General features: G+C 35.5%; 1 protein-coding gene across 2 annotated transcripts; it reads left to right on the top strand.

Moving 5' to 3' along the window:
* Positions 1 to 1,097: 1,097 nt before the first annotated feature.
* Positions 1,098 to 23,399, top strand: LOC117596978 (butyrophilin subfamily 1 member A1-like). Of its 2 annotated transcripts, none has more exons than XM_053233251.1 (11): positions 1,098 to 1,289; positions 2,115 to 2,205; positions 3,349 to 3,699; positions 4,282 to 4,560; positions 4,782 to 4,883; positions 6,986 to 7,006; positions 8,473 to 8,499; positions 14,162 to 14,188; positions 14,978 to 15,004; positions 15,523 to 15,549; positions 22,480 to 23,399. In XM_053233251.1, the coding sequence occupies exons 2-11, from the start codon at positions 2,151 to 2,153 to the stop codon at positions 23,028 to 23,030; spliced, it is 1,467 nt and encodes a 488-aa protein (XP_053089226.1). In that variant the 5' UTR covers positions 1,098 to 1,289; positions 2,115 to 2,150; the 3' UTR covers positions 23,031 to 23,399. The 2 variants fall into 2 exon arrangements, with proteins under 2 accessions (XP_053089226.1, XP_053089225.1); XM_053233250.1 differs by having other exon boundaries at positions 2,146 to 2,205; positions 22,480 to 23,396.
* The last annotated feature ends 258 nt before the right edge of the window (positions 23,400 to 23,657 follow it).

Here is a 23,657-nt window from a genome sequence, read left to right as displayed (position 1 = left end):
TACTTTGGAATACTTTAGTTCAACCAAATTTATACTTATTTTTCAGACTCAAAGAATGAACAAATCCCTAGGTTAAATAACAAAAATATAAAGAATGTAAATATAAATAAAAGTGCAGAGTAGCTTTTAAATAATCTGTAAATCAGTAGTACAGAAAGAATAAAATACTCTTTGTATTCCTTTTACAACTACCACTGAATAGTTTTTGACTCAATTAACTATAACAATATTAAATTTACACACTTTACACTCAGAATACCTGAAACCACAGAATAACACAAAATATAAATGTAACTATTAACTGTAATGGTCCCACACACACACACACACACACACACACACATACACACACAGTTAATCTCTCTCACACACACAAATCCCACCCTGCAGCAGGCCTGTAACGTAACCTGGGTTCGTACTAACCTTATACGTGATTCATGTAATGTAATGTGTTATTGTCAATGTGACAAGGCAAGAAACATTATTTCATTATTATTTACATTATTATTTAGCTCTGTTCCATAAAATGGCAGAATATAGTGATCCTGAGATTTAAAGGTGCACTATAAAAACACCATAAGTAACCATATGAGAGCTATGTGTCACATGGACTGCTATTAAGGCATAGCTATGTAAACATTCTTCAAAATTCTCAGTGGTTAAGCCAGCGGACTACTGATCAGACGGTTATGAGTTCAAATCCCAAAACAGCTAAGCAGCCACTGCTGGGCCCTTGAGTCAATTTTTTTTTTTTTTTTTTACAGAACTATATGTTTACTTTAGTAAATGTTGATGATCACTTTGATTATCAGCATCATCCACATCAGTCTCCTGGCCTGAGGTAAGACGCAATCACAGTGTTTAAACACAAGCCTCATCGTTATTTCTTCAGTTGTCTTCACTCACATCGGTGGAGAATTAAACACTGATTCAGTCTGTTTTGTTATGCTGTCCACAGTTCTTGCTATTAACATTATTTTTGAAACATGTTAAAACTTAGTGGGCTGTCATCTGTCTGCACAGTGTGTGTAAGTGTTTGAAGAAACTATTCCACACAAACTGCACTGTAATCATTTTTGATCCGCCCATAATCCTTAACTCAGTTCACTAGAAGTGAACAAGGAAGTGACTAAAGTGAAAGTGAAAAGCAGTTAGCTCCCATCGAGCAGAAACCCTTCTTTTTATAATAAATACTGAACTTATATGTAACTGCAGGATATACACTGACTGTGAAAGGAATATAAATGCAGACCATTCTCACTCCCTGAAAAGAGGCAAGTAAAATAAAGGTATGTACTTCAGTGAATGTTTTATAGTTCAGAGTGAATGTTTTATAGTTCAGAGGTTTTGTCAGTGTGTGAGTTATCAGGATAAACTACACACGTTAACAATGTCAAACAGAGACAGGGTCTCTTACACACTGCTGAAATACTGACACTGATATACCAGCTGATTATAACAGTGTTTCCTAATAAATGTGTCTTTAAGAAGCCAAAATCAGCTGCATGTGGCATTGGGCTGCATTTATTTACCCAAAAGTCTACAAGGCCTCAGAAGCCTCAGCTTTGGGGGACTTTTTAATGGCGATGACAGATCCAGTGACTTTGAAGAGCAATTACTTTAAAATTCTACAGTAAAATTAATTGATCTTTATCGTGAGCATAGAGAAGGTCACTCTGAACTTATGTGAGTGGGTTGGAGATTTTATTTCTGCAGTAAATACCAGAAACCCTTTGTAAACATAAACAATCACTCCAGACAGTAACACAGTTTTCCCAAACAGGTTAAACAAAACCCTTAAAAATTTTTTTATCATGTTCTATGTTTTTTGTACTTATTTGTACAAGTAAGAAATAAAAAATCTTTAAATTTAGGCCATTGTAATGTGCAGCAAAGTTAGTTACTTTAAAGAGACTACCTTATGTCTTGGAATGCTTCTGTAGAAAAAAAGGTGTGTTTAAAGAACAGGTTACACAAATGAAAGCTCACCAAAGATGCTTTATCTTTTAGTGTCTTCTTATACTAAGAAAAATATAAACCTTGCAAATTAGCGAGTATTTTGAATTTTTGATATAACTGATGTGTTAAATTGTGTTATTTATCTTGTGAAACAGACTGAAGCAATCAGGATAAACTGTCTTTCAGGAATTATGTTTTTGTGTGTGACTCTCCTGATTCTCTTCAGCTTTATGGAATCTCAATCAGGTATGAAAACTCTCTCTCTCTCTCTCTCTCTCTCTGTATGTGTGTGTGTGTGTGGTAGCTATATACAGTGAATTCTATATTAATGATTAAAAGAAAAAGAATAAAAGGATGAACCTAGTGCCACCATTCTGCAAACCTGGGCACAATAAGGACGTGTGGAATTGCACAATCAATCCCCAATTCTTAAGAAATTCTTCTTTGTGAAAACTGTGGTGGCCAACAGGAGTCAACATGATGCAAACACCAAAAGCACATACAAAAGCAGAAAAAGAATGCATTAAACTGGCAACACACTCATGAAGGTTCAAAAACAGCAGCTGCAAATTCTTCCGCGTACTGCATAACTGTTTGAGACCACAGAGACTGCATGTAGAAACACACTGTAAACTGAGAAAGCACGCGCGAGATCAGAAACACTGCCATGAACTGAAAACACAACAGAAATGATTTACAACAAAATGGAAATGTTTCTGAGGGATGCAAGATGTAACTGCCTAGTGGATCAATCGAAAAAGAGGCAGGACTCATACGCTGAGAACGTTTCCTAAGTTTTAACAGTCAGATGACATTTTTTCTGGTTTTATCTTAATGGGAAAAACTATATTGATCTTACTGTGTTTATGTGAGTTGTTTTTAATGTGAATAAAATAAGTTAGAGTAATATAGATGAAAGAGGCTAATATAAACACATTGATCTTCTTAAATCTTCTTAGGGTTACGAACATTTTGGGAAACCTATCCCTGTTTCCATCTCAGCAGTTAACTAGGCTGTGTGAGCGTGTACGTTTGTGTGTGTGTTTTTCCCTATGTATTTTTTTTTTGCCATTAGCTAACTGTTGCCATGGCTACCTACATTACTAGGTCTATACAATTCCTTTACAATTTCATCCAATCAGCCAATCAGGTACCAGCAGCACAATGCATAAAATCATGCAGATACAGGTCAAGAGCTTCAGTTACTGTTCACATCATACATCAGAATGGGGGAAAATTGTGATCTCTGTGACTTTAACCATGGCATGGTTGTTGGTACCAGAAGGGCTGGTTTGAGTGTTTCAGAAACTGCTGATCTCCTGGGATTTTCATACACAACAGTCTCTATAGTTTACAAAGAATGGTAATTGATTTTTTTTTCCAATACAGAGCGATTTCAGGTGGTTGGTCCAGAAGCTCCTCTTGTTGCTGTAGCTGGTGAAGATTTGGTTCTACCCTGTTTTATCAAAACCAACACCAGCGCTGTGGACATGACAGTGGAGTGGTTCAGATTAGATGTAAAGGACTCATTAGTGCATCTCTATAGGGATCATGAAGACAGAAATGCAAAGCAGGCTCAGTCCTACAGAAGAAGAACATCACTGTTTAAAGAGGAGCTACAGAAAGGCAACACTTCACTCAAACTCTCAGCTCTCCGAGTCTCTGATGAAGGAGCTTACAAGTGTCTTGTTGAGGACAAATCCTGGTCCGATGACATCACTGTGAACGTCATTGTCGAGGGTTAGTTCTATTTCTGCATTGAAGGTTTATACAACAAATGTTATACTACATAAAGATTTTCTTTTCTCTTAACATTAATAATGGTTTGTGCATACATAATCCACTTTAAATCTATAGCATTTGGGAAGGCTTTAGAGTGGGAGTTAAATCTCAAACTCAGTGATCCCCACCACAGGAGTCACTCAGACATGCACTCACTGAGTACTTTATTAGGAACGCTATACTAATACTGGATAGACCATTGCTCTCAGAACATTAATACTTATTTGTTTGTTGGCCTTGAAAAGAACTTGCCTAACATAAATGTCATAGTTGCTAATTACAATCTAAATAGATTTATAATGTAATATAAAATAAATATTATTACCGTTAATACTATAATAAATTTTAACAAAATGGTAAAGGATGTTGATCAGTATTTAAAAAAAAAAGACTCTGTAGCAACTTATCTGTGTCAAGCAAAAGAAATTTATTTAAATAGGTGTAGAACCTCTGTTGGGAAGATTACATTATTTAAGTTTTTTGTTTGTTTGTTTGTTTAAAAGTTTACATTAAAATGTTGTTTTTGTTTATTGATTGTAGCTCAAGGAAGCCACCTGGTGATCATGATGGAGAGTTATGATAACTCAGGAGGGATTAATCTAGTGTGTGAGTCCAGAGGTTGGAACCCTGAACCTGATGTTCTGTGGCTGGACAGAGAAGGAGCCACTCTGCCTGCTGAAGAAACACAGATACACAGAGACACTGAGGGCTTCAGTGTGAAACGCCGCATCACTGTTTATGATTATAGCAACTCCAACAGGTTTTACTGCAGATTTCTACAAAAACATCACATAATGGAGGCAGAAGTTATCATTAATAGTAAGTATCTAAGATTATAAAAACTTTTACACTTAGATTTAGACTGTTACATTCTACTGATGATGAACACATCCTATTTATGCATTATTTTTATTTTATCTATTGGCAATACCACAACGGTGATCTGTGTAAGGGTATGATATATATAAAAGTTATAAAAGTATAATTCTTGATTTATTTTTTTTTTTATATCTAATCTGGTCATTGTGGTTTAATTTTAGGTAAAGTTTTCGATGCTTGGAAGTGGATTGTTGGCATTTCAGTTTCAGCATGTCTTATCGCTGTTGGATTGATAGTAACTGCAATTATTTGTCACAAGAAAGGTAAAATTTAAATCAATTTCTTTAATAACACCACAGGCTTAAATTATACTGCAGATTATGCAGCATAGCCATCTTTAATCAGGAGCCCAGTTGGCCATGCTCTCTCTGGAGAGGATGATTTAATTCAGTCCTGTCTCAAACTCCCATCCCAGCACTGTGTCTTCATCCATTCAATTTCATTAACACAAGATCTTTTTGAAAAAGTGAATGGAATTCAATAATTTCATTAAATACAGATTTGGCATATCACAACACTATTACAGGAAACAGGAATGAATTATATGAATCAACTGAAAGTTTAAAGTTCACTCAGTGTTAGCTACATCTGTCCACTCTATATTTCAATTCTATGCCAGTAAAGTAATTCTGATGTTTTGGCTAAGCAAGTTTAAATGAGAAGATAATTTTTTTTTTACAGTATACGTAATCATAATGCTTAATCAGTAACCAAATAGATAACAGTATATGACCAGATATATACAATGGATATAAAAAGTCTACACACTCCTGTTAAAATGGCAGGTTTTTGTGATGTAAAAAATGAAAGCAAGATAAATCATGTCAATTTTTTCCACCTTCAGTGTGAAATTACAAAGTGAAAATTAGTGAGAAATAATCAGACACATTTTAGGGAAAAATAGGAAAATAAAAAAGTTAAAATAACCTGATTGCATAAGTGTGCGCACCCTTTTATAATTGGGGATGTGACTGTGTTCAGAATGAACCAATCACATTCAATCTCATGTCCAAAAGTAATTATTATACAGATGTCATCAATGAAATTATTATGATTAACCAAATAAACTTCAGCTGTTTCTGTAGGATTTTCTTCGTCTTCTTGGTTTCATCAGACTGCTGAAGCCATGGTCCCCAAAGAGCTTACAAAGCATGCATGGTATCTCACTTGTTGAAAGATATCAAACAGGAGAAGGGTATAAAAGAATTTCCAAAACATCAGATGTACCATAGAACAGGATGTCCCTCCAAAAGTTATAAAAGGACAAGACAAATACTTACCAGGAGGCTGCCAAAGAACCTACAGCAACAATAAAGGAGCTGCAGGAATAAGTGACAAGTACTGATTACATGTGAGAAGAATCTCTCATATTCTTCACATATCTGTGCTATGGGGTAGGGTGGCTAGATGGAAGCCCTTTCTCACAAAAAACATCCAAGTTCAACTAAATCACCCCAAACCATATGGCAAAATGTGTTATGGTCTGATGAGACCAATTCCAAAAATTATAATAATTCCATAATTCCAAAAGGTATGTTTAGTGCAAAAAAGCACATCACCAAAAGAAAACCATACCCGCAGTGCAGCATGGTGGTGGCAGCATCATGCTTTAGGGCTGCTTTTCTTCAACCAGAACTAGGGCTTTTATCAAGGTGGAGGGAATCATCAATAGCTACAAATACCAGTCAATTTTAGTGCAAAACCTTCAGGTGTCTGCTAGTAAGATGAAGCTGAAAAGGAATTTCACCTTTCAGCATGACAATGACCCAAAGCGTACATCCAAATCAACAAAGGAATGGCATAACCAAAAGATCACTGTTTTTGAATGGCCTAGCCAGAGCCCCCACCTGAATGCAACTAAAAATCTGTGGGATGACATGAAGTGGGCTGTGCACAGGAGATGCCCTCAATTTGATGGTCTAGAATGTTTTTGGAAGAAAGAGTGGGAAAATATTGGCAAGTTAAGATGTGCCATGTGACCCAAAAAGACTGAGTGGTGTAATAAAATCAAAAGTGTTAGTTTAGGGGTGTGCACACTTAAGCAACCAGGTTAATGTACTTTTTTATTTTACCCATTTTTCCCTAAAAAGTTTCAAATTGCTTTTTGCTTAATTTTTTGTATTTTGTAATTTCACATTGAGGGTGGAAAAAGTTCTGACATGATTTATCTTGGTTTCATTTTATTACATCACAAAAACCTGCCATTTTAACAGAGGTGTGTAGACATATATCCATTGTATTAGTGGAAAATTACATTTCATAATCTGATTTGTGTTGTCCATTTACCTTTTCACTGTTACAGTGCATATATTTTTATATAGAATACACACAAAATATTTAAAACAAATTTCTGTTTTATACACAGAGATGCAGAAACAGTACACAGGTGAGAATGACACTTTTGTGCTTTTAAGACCATATTGCTTACTGACTGATTATTTAATTGAGGCAACTAAAGAAAGAACATCTATGAAACAATCAACAGACTTCAACCTACAGACAGATAATGAAAATGTTTTAAACAGTGAGACGTGTGTGCCGAAATGTCTTCACCCTGAATAAATGTAATCACAAAGGTATCTAAGGAAGTTTGGTTGATCTTTTAGGCTACTTTAGGCTTGCACAAAAAAGGGTTTTAAATGGAATTCAGACAATAATAACTGTTTACTGAAAATTTCCAGATTTGTGTGTGTGTGGTCAGAAATACATTAAATACAATTAAATGACTGATATGAACTACTATCTTTACAGATTAGTGCTGAACTATCTAGTGTTAACTAGTAATCTAATGAACAAGTTGATTTACCACATTGTAACTAAAACCAAGGTCTAAATCTACAGCCATTGTAATGACAGATGTTCCACTAGAGGACACAAAATGCAGATATAATACTCCAGTGTGATGGTAGTGTATGCACAGATCAATGCTGCTGCAAATAAATCACTACTAAACTCAACAGAGAAACAAATCAAAACCACTCGAAATACTAACATGAAAGGAATTCTTTAATTCCATTAAATAAAGATTTGGCATATCAGAACAATATTACAGGAAACAGAAATGAATTTGCATTAAGATGTATAGCTCATTTAACAAAAAAACCTTAAAGTACTTATAAATAAGGTTTTAGTAAAAATATTAATGAAACACTATTTGAATTCTACCTGCATAGTGCCTTTATAACATATCCATTAGCATGACTTAAATATTTGATAAAGCAATGCTGGAAAATTTATGAAAAGTTTATGTCAAAATGTCTAGAATGATATTGGAGTATTTTTATGCAAATTTGTCTTTACATGGACGACAGAACAACGATTAATTATTATTACGAGTTGACTGAGATACTGCACTTTTCAACTAACTGCAAATTCTTTACACTTGGAGAAAGTTGTAGAAGGAACACATAGTGCTTCATAAGACTGTACACTATAACACTTTTATGAGGGTGTTCGTACAGGGCCAGTTCATGTTGGATAATTTCATTTATTGTAGGAAAAGTTAGCATCTGAAAACTGTATTTTTTGTTTATGCAGGTTGTCTTTGTCTTATATTACATTTTGCATGAAGATCTGAAACTATTACATATGGCATGCAAAAATAGAGGACGTAGTAAGGGAGCAAATACTTTTCCACAGCATTGTATGCAAGTTAGTGGATTACATTATTTTACATAGTAATATTATGGACCACATGCAAGTAAACAAAATGTCTTAGACACCACATTTCTGCTGTCATCTCTTCAACTATACATGTTTATATACTACATCACTAGTATGATAGTGTGACTGTTCTTTACATCAGTACTGTATTTTCTCTAATATTAACATTTTAATATTGTCTGTTTTCAGAGAAGCAGATGCAGAGGCTGGAAGCCGGTAATTACACTTGAACTTATTAAATATTTTTTCCAATATCTTTCCAATAACTGTGAGTAGAGAGCATGTGCTTCTGTCTGTCAGCGCTGCATGTCATACTGCTGCTTTTAATGCTGAGACTTCAGGAGTGACTGTGGTTATAGGAAATCTGTTAGTGAATGAGCTGCACCTTTATCTCTGTCTGTTTAATGGCTATGACAGGTGAGATAATATGTGGCTAGTGTAACAGTAGTGGAGTAGCACTGGACATTTCAAGGACTGAGCAGCAAAACTATGCAGATATGAGCACAGTTATAGCTTTACAATCATAAATAAAGAAATAATATGTATAAATATTATCATCATCATTACTTTACAATGATAAGTATATAAATAATATGTGTAGCCCCTCTCACCGGCAAAACTGGCCCAACTTGAATAAGTACATCTAGGGGAAATCACAAGTTAAAGTTCTACGGATGGGAGGCACATCTAAAATTACTTTAGATGTAAAGCGTGTTTACTAACCAAGTAATAACCAATAATTAAATATAACCCTGAGTCTCAGATTTCAGTATTTAGTGTTCAGAATCGAATGTTCAGAATTTGGGAATGACTACTTAATTACCTCACCCTGTACACCCTGAGGTTCTAGCTTCAATGGGAATATTCAATTATAATAGTAACATGTACCCATTTCCTTTTGTCACCAGAAAATCACAGGAGATAAAAAAAAATACTCAATATACATTGACATTTAATAACTTCCCAATTTTAAATTTTATCAAATTAAACCAATCAATCAAACCCCATACAGTTTAAACCCCAAAATAAACAAATTCAATGGAAATGAGTGATTACATTAACTGTAAATTTACACACACAATATGTATGATTCAAAATCAAATTATGCCCCCAAAAAATAAAATAAAATAAAATATTACCCAGCTGGGATTTAAGTTTTTCTTGTTGGGAAGTGATGACAAGATCAGCAGATCTAGTCGAGAAAGGTTGTCCATGAACCATCACTCACAAAGATGAATCGGATGACATGTCCAGGCAAATCCTCCATCTTGTGATGCAAACAGGCCCCAATCAGCACCACAGGCCCAATTAGCAGTCTCGGTCTCTTCTAGTAGATTGCTCCGTTTTCCTGGATTTTGTTGTTCCTCGCTCTCACTGAACTCTGAACCTGACGAAATGTCCCTCAATACTTGGATGCTAAATAAACACTTATTTAGTCTTTCTTCCAAGTTTGCCAACGAATTAGCTCAACAGTAGGAAAAAAACAAAACTGCGACATCTTCCATGTGTGCACGTGCTCATCCTGAGTCCACTCAGCTCTTGAGTTTAATTCTCTTTACAAGTTCAGTCCTTTTAATTTCTCTTTAGCAACAGCCCTTTAGCTGTTCAGTTTCTATACTCACAGTTATACAAAAAAAAAAAAAAAAAAAAAAAAAACATTTCTTTTTAGTTTCTAGCTTTGCGCTCCACTTTGTGAACTCTCTCTCTCTGTCTCGCTCTCCCGCACGCGCCCGTCCACACCCACCCAGTCCCAAAAAAACCCGCAACTTGAACTCTAGGGGTCATAATGTAAACAGCTTATCTTGTTAATCAATCACATTTATTTTAATTAAACATAAATTACAATTTCTGTTTTTTAACTTTACATCAGTTTTAAACCTTTTTAAACATGAATTAACAAATATGAATTTACAAGAGGAAATAAACAACAGGAAACACTTTCTACGTTAAACATTGCTTCTCGAATACAAAATATTATTCCATATTCCCCATTTCACCTATAAATGTAGAAATTCTAGAAACCTTAATGTAGAAAACCCTTTTTTAAAGTTACAATGCTTAATTCAGTAGACCCTAATGCAGCAGGGCTCTACATATGTATAATTATTATCGTTACCAGATTAGTAAGTCTCAACATGCTCTACATCTCCATGGGTTGAAGGTGTGGATGATGATCATATGATTTCAAGTGCTATTTGACTGTGTGTGACTCTCCATATGTTTAAGCTGAACAGCAGAATAACCACCAATCTGTCAATCTCATTTATGCAATCTGTCAGAACAATTTAAGCATTTATTAAGTAATTATTCTGCCAGAGGTTAGACTGATCAAAAAACAAAGGCCTGTTATATTTACTTGTCAGAGGTTTCATTTTAAACTTGCATATAATTAGTCTTTTTTTTCTATTTACTTGCTATTTTCAAACTTTCAAACTTGTCTAACAAACTTGTTTAATATACTCACATGCATCACACTTCTTTCAAGAAGAGCTACTGAGTACTTTAAGTCAGTTACAACAGTTTATTATCCAAACACAAAACACAAAATAAACAAAAAAGCAGTAAGTAAAATGTAGAGTATGTACAAAATCAATGGAATGTATGCACATATGTTGCCAGCATAGGATACAAATGGAATTACACCAGAGAGATCAGACTTAAGATCCCTTCCTGCGACCAGATAGCAAAGTTTCTCCCCAAGATACTCTCTCCTACTTGGGGGTTTGAACCATTTGATACATCCGGACCATATTTTGAAGTTACTTTTCATATTCAGTGACCAGTTTATCAAATGGGAATGACACCTTACATTTTACAATAGGATGGAACCCCAATTGTGTTACCCCAAGGTGTTAGATAGGCTATCAGTTCTTAGTGACAAACTTGGGAAAGGATGACAAATGGCCTTATGTACAGATCAGATGGCTTTGGGGTGTGTGTGTGTGTGTGTGCGTGTGTGGGTGTTAGGAGAATCACAACTTACAAAAATACTCCACTTATTACATAACTCTGTTTATTCCCTGTATACAGTATTTATGTACTAACTAGGGAATCAAATTTTAAGTGTATTCATCTATTCATTGTTAGTGTGCATCAGTGATTGCATATGCATAGGAGTGGACGCTGTAACAGGGATTCAAAATGAAGCCAAAATGCCTCTGAGGCTCTCTAGTGGCTAGCTGCAGTACCTATTCCCATGTTAGCGAATGGGACAGATAGCAGCCTTTCATTAGGGCCCAAGCACTGAAAGTGCGCAGGGCTCTATTGTTTTCCTAAGATGATTATTATTTATTAGTATTATTATTATTATTATTATTATTATTTCAAGGTTTCAGGGGCTTTTGAGGCCCTTAACATGCTAAAAAACTCAGGAAATTTGGCAAACACGTCAGAGTCATCGGCCCTTAGGCCCGGGCAATGGGTAGCACATGGTCATGGTGGGGGCTCTGCAGCGCATATACCGTGCATATACCGTACATACTCGTACATATATGTATGAAACTCAGTACACACACTGTTCTCATCAACCCGAACAACTTTCGCGCTGATAATCCTTTGCTCCGCCCAACAGGAAGTTGGCCATTTTGGATTTTTTTAAAAGTGCGTGCGGTGAACTTTTCAATACTCCACCTAGGGGATTCATGTGATTGTCACCAAACTTGGTCAACATTATGCCACGACATTGAGAATGCTAAATTGTGAAGGTATTTTGATATCTTGAGTGGTTTTGCCATGGTGAGGCAATAAATTTATGGTGAAAAAGGGGAAACAAGAAGTGTTTCATATCTTCTGAGTGCATTGAGTGATTTAGATGAAACTTGAGCTGTATGTTTGGCCACGAGGGCTGAGCACATGAATGTGACTATTGTGAGTCAGGTCATAGTGCCACCAACTGGCAGTGTGTGACTTACAACAGACTTTTAAATAATCCTCTTATATTTATCCGAATCGCATCAAACTTGGTCAGACACGGCTGACTGTAAAATTGTGAAATAATTTTTGATATCTTAAATAGTGTTGTCATGGTAACGCATCAAATATTAATACTCTTTTTGGGTGTTTCTGAGGCTCTTAGCATGCTGTGACAATGCGAGACCACAGGAGGGCTGAACACAGACACCCAGAGGCAGGAATATGGGGAACGTGCTACTGCAATGACAGGATGAGCAGAGGATATAAGAGCACTTCTTCAGATGGGCAACTTACTGCAGATGTCAGAGTGAAATGTAAATCATGGGGAGCAGCAATTTTTACCCTTAAAAATAAGTTGTGTTGAGTGTAAATGTTGACTGCAGTTTACCTGTATATTTTCAGTTGTTACCTTGCATTTGCTACCTTTGACTAAAATGATGGATTATGTCAGCTAGCATGCAAATTGTAGCACAGTCAGTTATGACTCAAAGCTCTAAAATCTTTTCCTGACCATGGTAAAATTAATATACTGTTGAAAATGATCTGACAACAATTTAGCATTGTACCTGTTAATTAATAATGCTGGATTTACCACTTTGACTTATGTGATGCACCGTTTGCACTTAAACACTTAAACCCTCCTTCAATTCTTTGTTTTTATTTATCAAGGCCTAAATAACAATTGTGTGGTTCTCACCAACTTCTATAAACAAACAAACAACCTCAGGTTAATTTTTTTCCTGAAAAGTATGTTTGTGCTAAAATTTGGTCTGACAGATTAGTCTGTTGTGAGGATAGAGTGTTGTGTGCATGATTTTTGCCTGGTGGTTTGCATGAGAAGAGACACAACCGTAGCCTACAGAATCTGCCAGCCTTAACCAGTAAATTAATCTAGTCAGTTAACTGTATAGTTAAATGTCCAATATGATTTTTATCATTCATTTTTGAAAAAAGAAACCATGTAGAAATATAGCTGGTTTTCAGTATATCTTTTCTAACACCAGCTAATTAGACCTAGCTAGACAACACCAAGACATGGTCTTGAATGCAGGTAGGTGATGTGTGTATTTTTTAAACATATATAGGTGATATAATTTAGTTGATAATTCTTGTCTTTTCAATTTAAGGGTAAGAAGACCTAACCTAGAGTAAATCCAGACAGGTACTAGAGAGCTAATTGAACTAGTTAGCTGCTATTTTTGCTTAGCTACAAAAACATTTTATTAGTATACTCTGATAACCAGACAATCTCTTACAATGAACTTACAAATGTTTTTTTAGAAGTAGTCAGTCACCATATTTGACTTGTAGTCTTTTGAGTCAGTTGTTCTACAGGTAAATGTCATTTCTGTCATCCATTTTAGGCTCTTTATGAAATGCAGCATTTTTCTTGTTTAACTGTATAATTGTGTTGCATGGTTTTTAGAACATATTGTAGAAGAGGAAGCACCTGATTGGCTCCCGACACTTTATTATTAATTGCAGTGCATTCTGGGTTGTTTACCCAATCTGTGTAGTCTGTACTGCTTGCCTACCTTTGCTGTTTGGTGTGCATACAGTGTATGAATTGTACTGATATTCTTCTAGCTCAAGCTGATCAATGAACAATATTTAATTTTTAAGTTTATTCAAGAAATAAAAGGCTTTTTGAGTTTGAAGAATGTGATTATATCAATCAACTGAACAACCAGTTTAAAGTTCACTCAGTTTTAGCCAGTGAAATAGTTCTGATCTTTTGACTAATTAAGTTTAATTGAGAAGATGACTTGTTTTACAGTGTACATAATCATAATGCTTAATCATTAACCAAATATATATATTAGTGGAAAATTACATTTCATAACTGAAATCTGATTTGTGTTGTCCATTTACCTTGTCATTGTTACAGTGCTTAATCATTTTCTACATTTGCTTATATAGAATGTACACAAAATATTTAAAACAAATTTATCTGTTTTATCCTCAGAGATGCAGAAAGAGAAGGAGTACACAGGTGAGAATGAAATTTTTGTGCTTTTAAGATTATACTGATTATTTAATTGAGCAAACTAAAGAAAGAACATCTATGAAACAATCAGTAGGCTCCAACCTACAGACAGATAATTAAAATGTTTTTAAACCGTGAGAGGCGTCTTCAGAAATGTCTTCACCCTGAATAAATGTAATCACAAAGGTATCTGAGAAGTTTGTTTGATTGTTTAGGCTGCTGTAGTGATGTAGGTTTCACACAAAAAGGGTTTGAAACAGGATTCAGACAATAACTGTTTACTGAAATTTTCCAGATTTGTGTGTGTGTGTGTGTGTGTGTGTGTGTGTGTGTGTGGTCAGAAAGGAAGTAAATACAACTAAATTGACTGATATGAACTACCGTCTTTACAGATTAGTGCTATCTAGTGCTATTTAGTAATCTAATGAACAGGTTGATTTACCACATTGTAACTAAAACCAAAGTCTTAATCTACAGCCATTGTAATGACAGATGTTCCACTATAATGTTAGGCCTCATATTAACAACATCAAACAAAATCGAACATGTCAGTTGGAGGGGTAATTAATTAATTTGTATAACACTTTTACTGACCTTATGCAGGTTAACATAATGTGTTAAATACCACACTTCTACTGTCGACAAAAACATAGAGGAGAAAAGTAGAAATATAAAGTTAAAAAAGGTATATGGTTTTTAGACATGCAACTCTTGAATAGAAAATAACAATGTATTAAACATTATCCTACATGTATCTAAGTACAGTCTCTAATATTAAACTTTTTCTCTTTTCAGAACTGCAGAGACAGAGCGTGGAATATGGTAATTACACCTGAGTTTGAAATTTTAAGACTTTCTGTGAAGAAGATGAATATATACAGTCCCCTTCAAAAGTATTGGATTGCTAGGCCAATTCTTTTGTCTTTGCTATACAGTGAGGACTTTGGATTTGAGATCAGAAGATTAATACGAGACAATAGATCAAAATTTCAGCTTTAATGTCCTGATATTTACATCTAGGTGTGTTTAACAACTTAGAACATGGCACCTTTTGTTTGAACCCAACTATTTTCAAGTGATCAAAAATACTGCAACATGTGACTGACAGGCGAATCTAGTTGCCCAGGTGTCCCCTGTTAGATTGATTGTTTAAACAATTTATAGCTTTGAATGTCTACAAAAGAATTGGCCATTTTATGAAGAATAAACAATAATTGATTTAATTTTTGGCCTATAGTATGTACAGTATATTATGTAAATAATAGTTATTTTATTGTTATGTTTTGTTTAATCTGACTGTATTTGGATATAAATTTTTGTTTAATTACATGTTTTCACAGAGTTAGTAAAGAAGAAGCAGTATGCAGGTAAGAACGATTTTACCTTTTCATTTTCATTACAGTTAAATCTGAATCTCTAAGGTATTTAGTGTATTCTGTGTGTGTCTGTGTCCACACATGTAGCAGAATGACAATAAAGCTCGACTTGACTTGACTTGACTTGACTTGTGCGGTCAAATATTTCTTTGGTGTAAGGGGGGTATATGCCCGTAAGCATTAGCACCTCGGTGACTGCATTCGTTTTCAATAATTCAATGCAACCTTGACAACGATCCCTTACTAAATCAGTGTACTTTATGTTTGTAATTCTTTCTAATATTATGCCAGGGGAATGTCCTGAAACACTACTCACAGCAATATCTTACCTTCTGCTCTCTTCTTTTTAAAGAACGTCAAAACATTTCCCTGCACTGTTCTCTTGGCCATTTTTGAAGAGTGTGAAAGTGATGAAAACCTGCGTGACCTGGTGCTCAGCTCGTTGGAATATTGAGTTCTGATTGGCCAATCACCGTTATTTATAGTTCATTAAATAAAAAAAAAACGTAGAGAATTTTAATATTTCATTTGCCGGATAAGTTTCACATAATATACAACACTATTAATCTAAAATGGATGGTAAGGGGGGATGGTGGTTTTACAGAGGGGATGCTTTTGTCATTTTTTTCAACAAGGGGAACGCCATCCCCTCGCACCCCCCTCAACTCCAGGACTGACTATCAGAAAAGTTATGATTTTTAATAAGACATGAAATGAACGTCAACTTGCCACCAGTCAAAAAGAAAAACAATGATGACGTAAGAAATGTGACTGAAAATACACTGTAAACTACTCTGGTTAATCACGTCAGCAGGTGTTGAGTGACACGGTGGCTAGATTAGGTAGCTAAGTTAGCTAACCGTCAGTTAACTTGTCTGGTGAAGGAAAGTGCTCTTTCATCTTTTCTGACTGTTTTGTCTTACAAGTTCAGACTAGTAATACTTATTCATATCATAAATTTTATATTAATCTGTATGACAGTCTTTAAAGGCATAACTGAATAGTAGTGAATTGGTACTATTTGAGAGGTAGGTAGGTGTGTGTGTGTGTGTGTGTGTGTGTGTGTGTGTGTGTGTGTGTGTGTGTGTGTGTGTGTGTGAGCCTATGCACATGCTAAAGTGGAGTGCTTTTACTGTGGCATATTAAAGTAATCGGAAGCCTAGTGTATTTTTTTCTTTATTTCACTACTCCCTCTTTCTAGTATAATTGTGTTGTGTGTTCGCAAAATAAATTTTCAGATAGTACAGTATACTTATTGCTGTCTGTGTAATTGTGATGTTCTTACCAATGCTCGTGCTTATTTAGTCATAATTACAGTCAGGTCCATAAATATTGGGACATTGACACAATTCTAACATTTTTGGCTCTATACACCACCACAATGGATTTCAAATGAAACGAACAAGATGTGCTTTAACTGCAGACTGTCAGCTTTAATTTGAGGGTATTAACATCCAAATCAGGTGAACGGTGTAGTAATTACAACAGTTTGCATATGTGCCTCCCGCTTGTTAAGGGACCAAAAGTAATGGGACAGAATAATAATCATAAATCAAACTTTCACTTTTTAATACTTGGTTGCAAATCCTTTGCAGTCAATTACAGCCCGAAGTCTGGAACGCATAGACATCACCAGACGCTGGGTTTCATCCCTGGTGATGCTCTGCCAGGCCTCTACTGCAACTGTCTTCAGTTCCTGCTTGTTCTTGGGGCATTTTCCCTTCAGTTTTGTCTTAAGCAAGTGAAATGCATGCTCAATCGGATTCAGGTCAGGTGATTGACTTGGCCATTGCGCAACAGTCCACTTCTTTCCCTTCAAAAACTCTTTGGTTGCTTTTGCAGTATGCTTTGGGTCATTGTCCATCTGCACTGTGAAGAGCCGTCCAATGAGTTCTGAAGCATTTGGCTGAATATGAGCAGATACTATTGCCCAAAACACTTCAGAATTCATCCTGCTGCTTTTGTCAGCAGTCACATCATCAATAAATACAAGAGAACCAGTTCCATTGGCAGCCATACATGCCCACGCCATGACACTACCACCACCATGCTTCACTGATGAGGTGGTATGCTTAGGATCATGAGCAGTTCCGTTCCTTATCCATACTCTTCTCTTCCCATCACTCTGGTACAAGTTGATCTTGGTCTCATCTGTCCATAGGATGTTGTTCCAGAACTGTGAAGGCTTTTTTAGATGTCGTTTGGCAAACTCTAATCTGGCCTTCCTGTTTTTGAGGCTCACCAATGGTTTACATCTTGTGGTGAACCCTCTGTATTCACTCTGGTGAAGTCTTCTCTTGATTGTTGACTTTGACACACATACACCTACCTCCTGGAGAGTGTTCTTGATCTGGCCAACTGTTGTGAAGGGTGTTTTCTTCACCAGGGAAAGAATTCTCCGGTCATCCACCACAGTTGTTTTCTGTGGTCTTCCGGGTCTTTTGGTGTTGCTGAGCTCACCGGTGTGTTCCTTCTTTTTAAGAATGTTCCAAACAGTTGTTTTGGCCACGCCTAATGTTTTTGCTATCTCTCTGATGGGTTTGTTTTGTTTTTTCAGCCTAATGATGGCTTGCTTCACTGATAGTGACAGCTCTTTGGATCTCATCTTGAGAGTCGACAGCAACAGATTCCAAATGCAAATAGCACACTTGAAATGAACTCTGGACCTTTTATCTGCTCATTGTAATTGGGATAATGAGGGAATAACACACACCTGGCCATGGAACAGCTGGAATTAATGAACAACACAAGCAAGTGTTTTCCCCTGTGGTTTATCGGCTTCAGACATGGTGATTTGATTACATTACTGTACAAACATGACGGGTGTTGCTGTCTTTATATACACCACTTTAGTGGAGATGCACAAAATAGAAATGCATGTGTAGCCTCGTTGCAATAAGACCTGAGTTGCCTAGCAACCTGACGCTACTTGGTTATAACCTGGCTGATCCACCACTATTATGGATTAGCACTAAAAGACAGGGAGTGCTTTTTGACTAAAGTAACACTTTCAGCTGGTGTGACTCTAGAAGATCATCATGGCTTATTATCTTGTCAATGGCTAAATGATGCTAAGTGATGCTGTAGCCTGCAATGACCAGACATATATACACCTCACAAAAAAACTCAGTGTGTTTATACTACTGACAAATTTAAGACATACTAGTCTCTTGATGCTTACAAATTTGTTGTTTGTGGGCATGCTCAAGACTTTTTACGATTGTTTTATGATTACAATACTGATGAGTCATAAACTCATTTGTTAGCTGAACAAAGTTAGCTAGCTAAACATGTCAGTTATAGGAAACTGCTCAGTAAGAACGTGCCCTAGCTGTTTATTGTTAGCTAGCAAGTTTCATGATGGAGATTTTAAATTAGGCATGGTAAGTAACTAGCAAGCTAAGCCTGTTAAATTCTTAGCAAGTTTATTAGGAAACCTACATACCATGATGTGTATGGTGTGTTGTAGAAAGGTTTTGAAATATCTTGATATGACTAATTCTGGTGTGGTTCATGTGACACTGTCCCCTAGTAGACACACTTTGTTTGTTACTATGCAAGCATGAAGACTTCACCCTGCACAAGTGAAGGGTACACAGTGCTGCTGTGAGTTCAACTGAAGTCCTTCAAGTAGAATTCCATTATAATAACTATATGATTTTTTCAGGAAGATTTTCTTTTAATAATGATGGAGAACATTAATTCAAGAAAGATGAAAAACACACATAATGAATGTTTTTTTAATGAATGAAATGATTTCTTTTAATCTATAAGAAAATATACAGTACATAAGTTTATTTTTTTGTGAATTTTAGGCTAGTTTATACAGAAATACTGTAGAAATATAACTTTATTTTGAAGATGAGTAAGGTAGTGTTTAGGTCATGTTACTGGAGCAGACTGATGATAAACCCAAAAAATGATATCATGTTAATGAACTTCGCTCTAGCCACATCATATGAAAGTAAAAACCTCCTGAAATCTTTCTAAAAAATTCAATAAGCCTATTTATATCAGTTTATAACACATTATCTGTCCTATCTGAATGTACTTGTATACAGTTACATTACTAAGAGGTAGAAATAGCAGCACTGTCAGCATGGAGTGTGAAATCTGCCTTGACATTTCTACATCAGTTCAAAATCACTTTCAACCAGAAATGTGTGATGATACAGCTCTAATGATACAGAGAGCTTCATGCTGGAACATGTTGAGCATCACATGAAAGTAAAAAAACCTTCAGATAAACTTGTGTTTATGTGAGAGGGTGAGTGTGTGTGTGTGTGAGAGAGAGAGGGAGAGAGAGTATGTGTGTGATTGAATTTGAGTGAGTGTGTGCGCACATGAGTGTGTTTGTGTGCGTTTGTGTGTGTGTGTGTGTGAAAAGAGTTTGAGAATAAGTGGTGTGTGTTTGTGTGATTGATGTAATGATATAATGATGTAATACATGTATGCATGTAATGAGTATATCTGTCTATGGGGGAGGGGAGTGATGGGATCTAAAATCTGCCCATGACTTCCTCGTCTACCTTGAGATTTAGATTAAAAACAGAAAAACAATAAATCAATCAATGAATAAATAAGTAAACAAACAAACAAACCTGAGAGAAAACTAATAAAAATGCGGTTATATCTCTGTACAGACAGTGGATGATTGTTTATTTGGAAAATTTAAAATGATTTTAATTAATGGGAGATTATTTTAAAATAATGGGAGAAATTAAATCTGATAATAACATTAAATTGTCTTTCTGCACACTTGTTGAGCTCAACATATATTTCACTGAATTCATATTTATCATTTTTGAGCCATTTTGAGTAAACTGTAAGTAAAGAGTTACAGTAAGTACAGACTGACAGTAAAGAACTACAATAAGTACAGACTGTAAGTAAAGTAAAGAGTTACAGTAAGTACAGTCTGTAAGTAAAGTAAGGAGTTACAGTAAGTACAGACTGTAAGTAAAGAGCTACAATAAGTACAGACTGTAAGTAGAGTAAAGAGCTACAGTATGTACAGACTGTAAGTAAAGTAAAGAGCTACAGTAAATACAGACTGTAAGTAAAGAGCTACAGTAAGTACAGACTGTAAGTAAAGTAAAGAGCTACAGTAAGTACAGACTGTAAGTAAAGTAAGGAGTTACAGTAAGTACAGACTGTAAGTAAAGAGCTACAATAAGTACAGACTGTAAGTAGAGTAAAGAGCTACAGTATGTACAGACTGTAAGTAAAGTAAAGAGCTACAGTAAATACAGACTGTAAGTAAAGAGCTACAGTAAGTACAGACTGTAAGTAAAGTAAAGAGCTACAGTAAGTACAGACTGTAAGTAAATTCACTGGTGTCCTGCTGCTTATTGATTAAATCTGATGATTTGATGTTGAAAAACACTATAAAACAAAACAATAAATAGTATGATCGACATAATCGTAGAGGAGAAATGAGAAATTTTATTTTTTTTAAAACAGTGCTGGTAGAAGATCAGGTGCAGAGGAGATGATGTTGTTGCTAAGAGCTAACCGGAAGTAAACGTTACACTAGCTACTTTTATTTTGGAGTGAGTTTGAAAATGTCTGCCTTTCTGTTTCCTTATCAAAATTTCCTCATGAAGCGAGAAGTTGTGTGTGTCCATGTATGGGAGTAAAAAAGTGACAAAGATTTCAATTTTTTAAAAAAAAGATTTGAATTTTAAAAGCTATTGAATTCTTAATATTGAAAATTAAAGACCATTACATTCATAATATTGAAATATATAAGGCTGAAAATCACACATCTGTATTTATTTATTTTAAACTAACATCTTTGAAATTCAAGTTTTCTTTTTTCAGTGTTCAGAGATTCATATTTTAAAATTCAGATTAAAAAAATCAATTATCTATATTCAAATATATATTTTTTTCAGTGTTCACAAATTCAGATTAAATAATTCAGTTTTCAGATATTCAGAAATCTGTATTCAGGTTGCTAATTTCAGAGCTCAAATTCAACCAATCAAATTCAGGCTGCAAAATTCAACACGGAAAAAAAACCTCAGTTTTAACATCCGGGTTACTCAGAGCTAGGCAAAGGCAATCGAGCCTGGAGCGTGTTGTACCGTTTTGCATCTCCTGTCATTAAATGCTTCCCCCTCTCGGGAGCGCGCGCCTGCATCACTATAGCAACAGAACAGTGAGAAGGCAATCATGGATTTGAATCAGATTAATGAAGAAATGTGTCTTGTGAGTAAACCTTTGAGTAAATCACTGTTCTTTACTCTTCACTGTTCAGCTTTATGATCTGATTGAATTCAGCTTCACTTGTAAAAATGAAAGATTATAAATGTTAGTAAAACATTGTGTGGAAATAATGTATTATTCTGAAAGAATGATTTGTTCCACCATGTATGTGGAAAAGTGATGAGTATAAAACTCTTTGCCTCTCAGAGGTGAATGTTGTTGTTGTGCTGGACAAAGAAGTCTAAGAGATTTATAATCATGCAGTTAGAAAAGAATTGAAAAATGCAGTTTGTCTCCATCATGGACTTTAGAGTCTCGTGTTCTCTTCCAAAAGCTAAAACTTACCAGATATTTATCACTAGAGACACTCGCTCAACTGATTTTGTCCATCAGGATCAAGTTTTTCCTCAAATGTTTTTCTCTCATGTTCTGTGACTCTTTCTCTGTTTTTCCTGAAGAACAAAAATTACAAACACAAATAAATCACTAAAGTAAAGTTTCAGAAGGAAAACATTTTATATTTCTCATCTTTGACAGACTCCTACCATAAACTGTACAAGTTTTCTCTTTTTACAAGAGATCACTTAAAAATGTTTCATTATTTAATCTTCTACAAATCCTCTTATAAATCCTAATGAATATGATTCACTGGATGATGATTTAATCTTTTTTACCTGCGTACTCATATCACAAACTGTGTGTTTCTCTCAGTGGATGTGACTCTGGATCCTGATACAGCAAATCCATATCTCATCCTGTCTGCTGATGGAAAACAAGTGACAGATGGAGACACACGGCAGGATCTCCCTGATACACCACAGAGGTTTACTTCTTATTACAGTGTTGTGGGAAAGCAGAGTTTCTCCTCAGGGAGATTTTATTATGAGGTGCAGGTCAGAGGGAAAACTAAGTGGACATTAGGAGTCGTGAGAGAGAACATTAACAGGAAGAGGTGGATTACACTGAGACCTCAGACTGGATTCTGGACTGTGGCTCTGTGGGGTGAGAATCAGTATAAGGCTTGTGCTGGTCCTGACGTCCCCCTCACACTGAGAGAGAAGGTGGAGAAGGTGGGGGTGTTTGTGGATTATGAGGAGGGTCTGGTCTCCTTTTATGATGTGGAGTCCAGCTCTCATATCTACTCTTTCACTGCTCAGTCTTTCACTAAGAAGAAACTCTATCCATACTTCAGTCCTTGGTACAATGAAGGAGGTAAAAATTCAGCACCACTGATCATCTCTCCTGTATTTAACACTGAATGAATTTTCACCTCACAGATTTAATTATCTATTAAATGGTGAGAATAAAAAGAAATATTTTACTTTTTTGGTGAATTTTAGAAATACATATTCCCTTTTAAAGTGCTGTACAGTTTATTTTAATCCTACAGTCTGTTTTTACACATTATGATTGTGGAACTTTGTCATTACAAATCAAATATTAATAAAGATCATTTACAGTTCACACTGAGTTTTACTGCAGAATTGAATCTGATCAATAAAATGGATTAAGTTCAGCTGCTGATGTCTGTGTAGATACAACCGAACAAAACTGTTTCTCCTTCAACCTCCATCAAACACAAATACAATCAAATTCAGCTTTTATTTAGAAATAAAATGTCAGGGTTATTCTGTTCTTTAAAAAAAAAAAAATCCTTTATCTGCGCTTAATTCAGACTTTTGTTCGGTACAAAGGTGAAAAGTGGTTCATATCGTAACTGAGAGCAAATTACTTAAACGTAGGATGGCAGAGGGAGCCTCATTAATATTCATGAGAAGCGCTACCTGATTGGTCAGTGACACGTTTCGGCTCTGACGTTTCATGTTGCTGCACGCGACCGTTTTGTGGCTGCTGTGAAAAGTCATGGTGAGGAGATTACACTGACTAGT

The sequence above is a fragment of the Pangasianodon hypophthalmus genome, chromosome 4, assembly GCF_027358585.1.
Source record: "Pangasianodon hypophthalmus isolate fPanHyp1 chromosome 4, fPanHyp1.pri, whole genome shotgun sequence".
NCBI classification, from domain to species: Eukaryota; Metazoa; Chordata; class Actinopteri; order Siluriformes; family Pangasiidae; genus Pangasianodon; species Pangasianodon hypophthalmus.
This window is presented reverse-complemented; position numbering and strand designations above follow the sequence as displayed.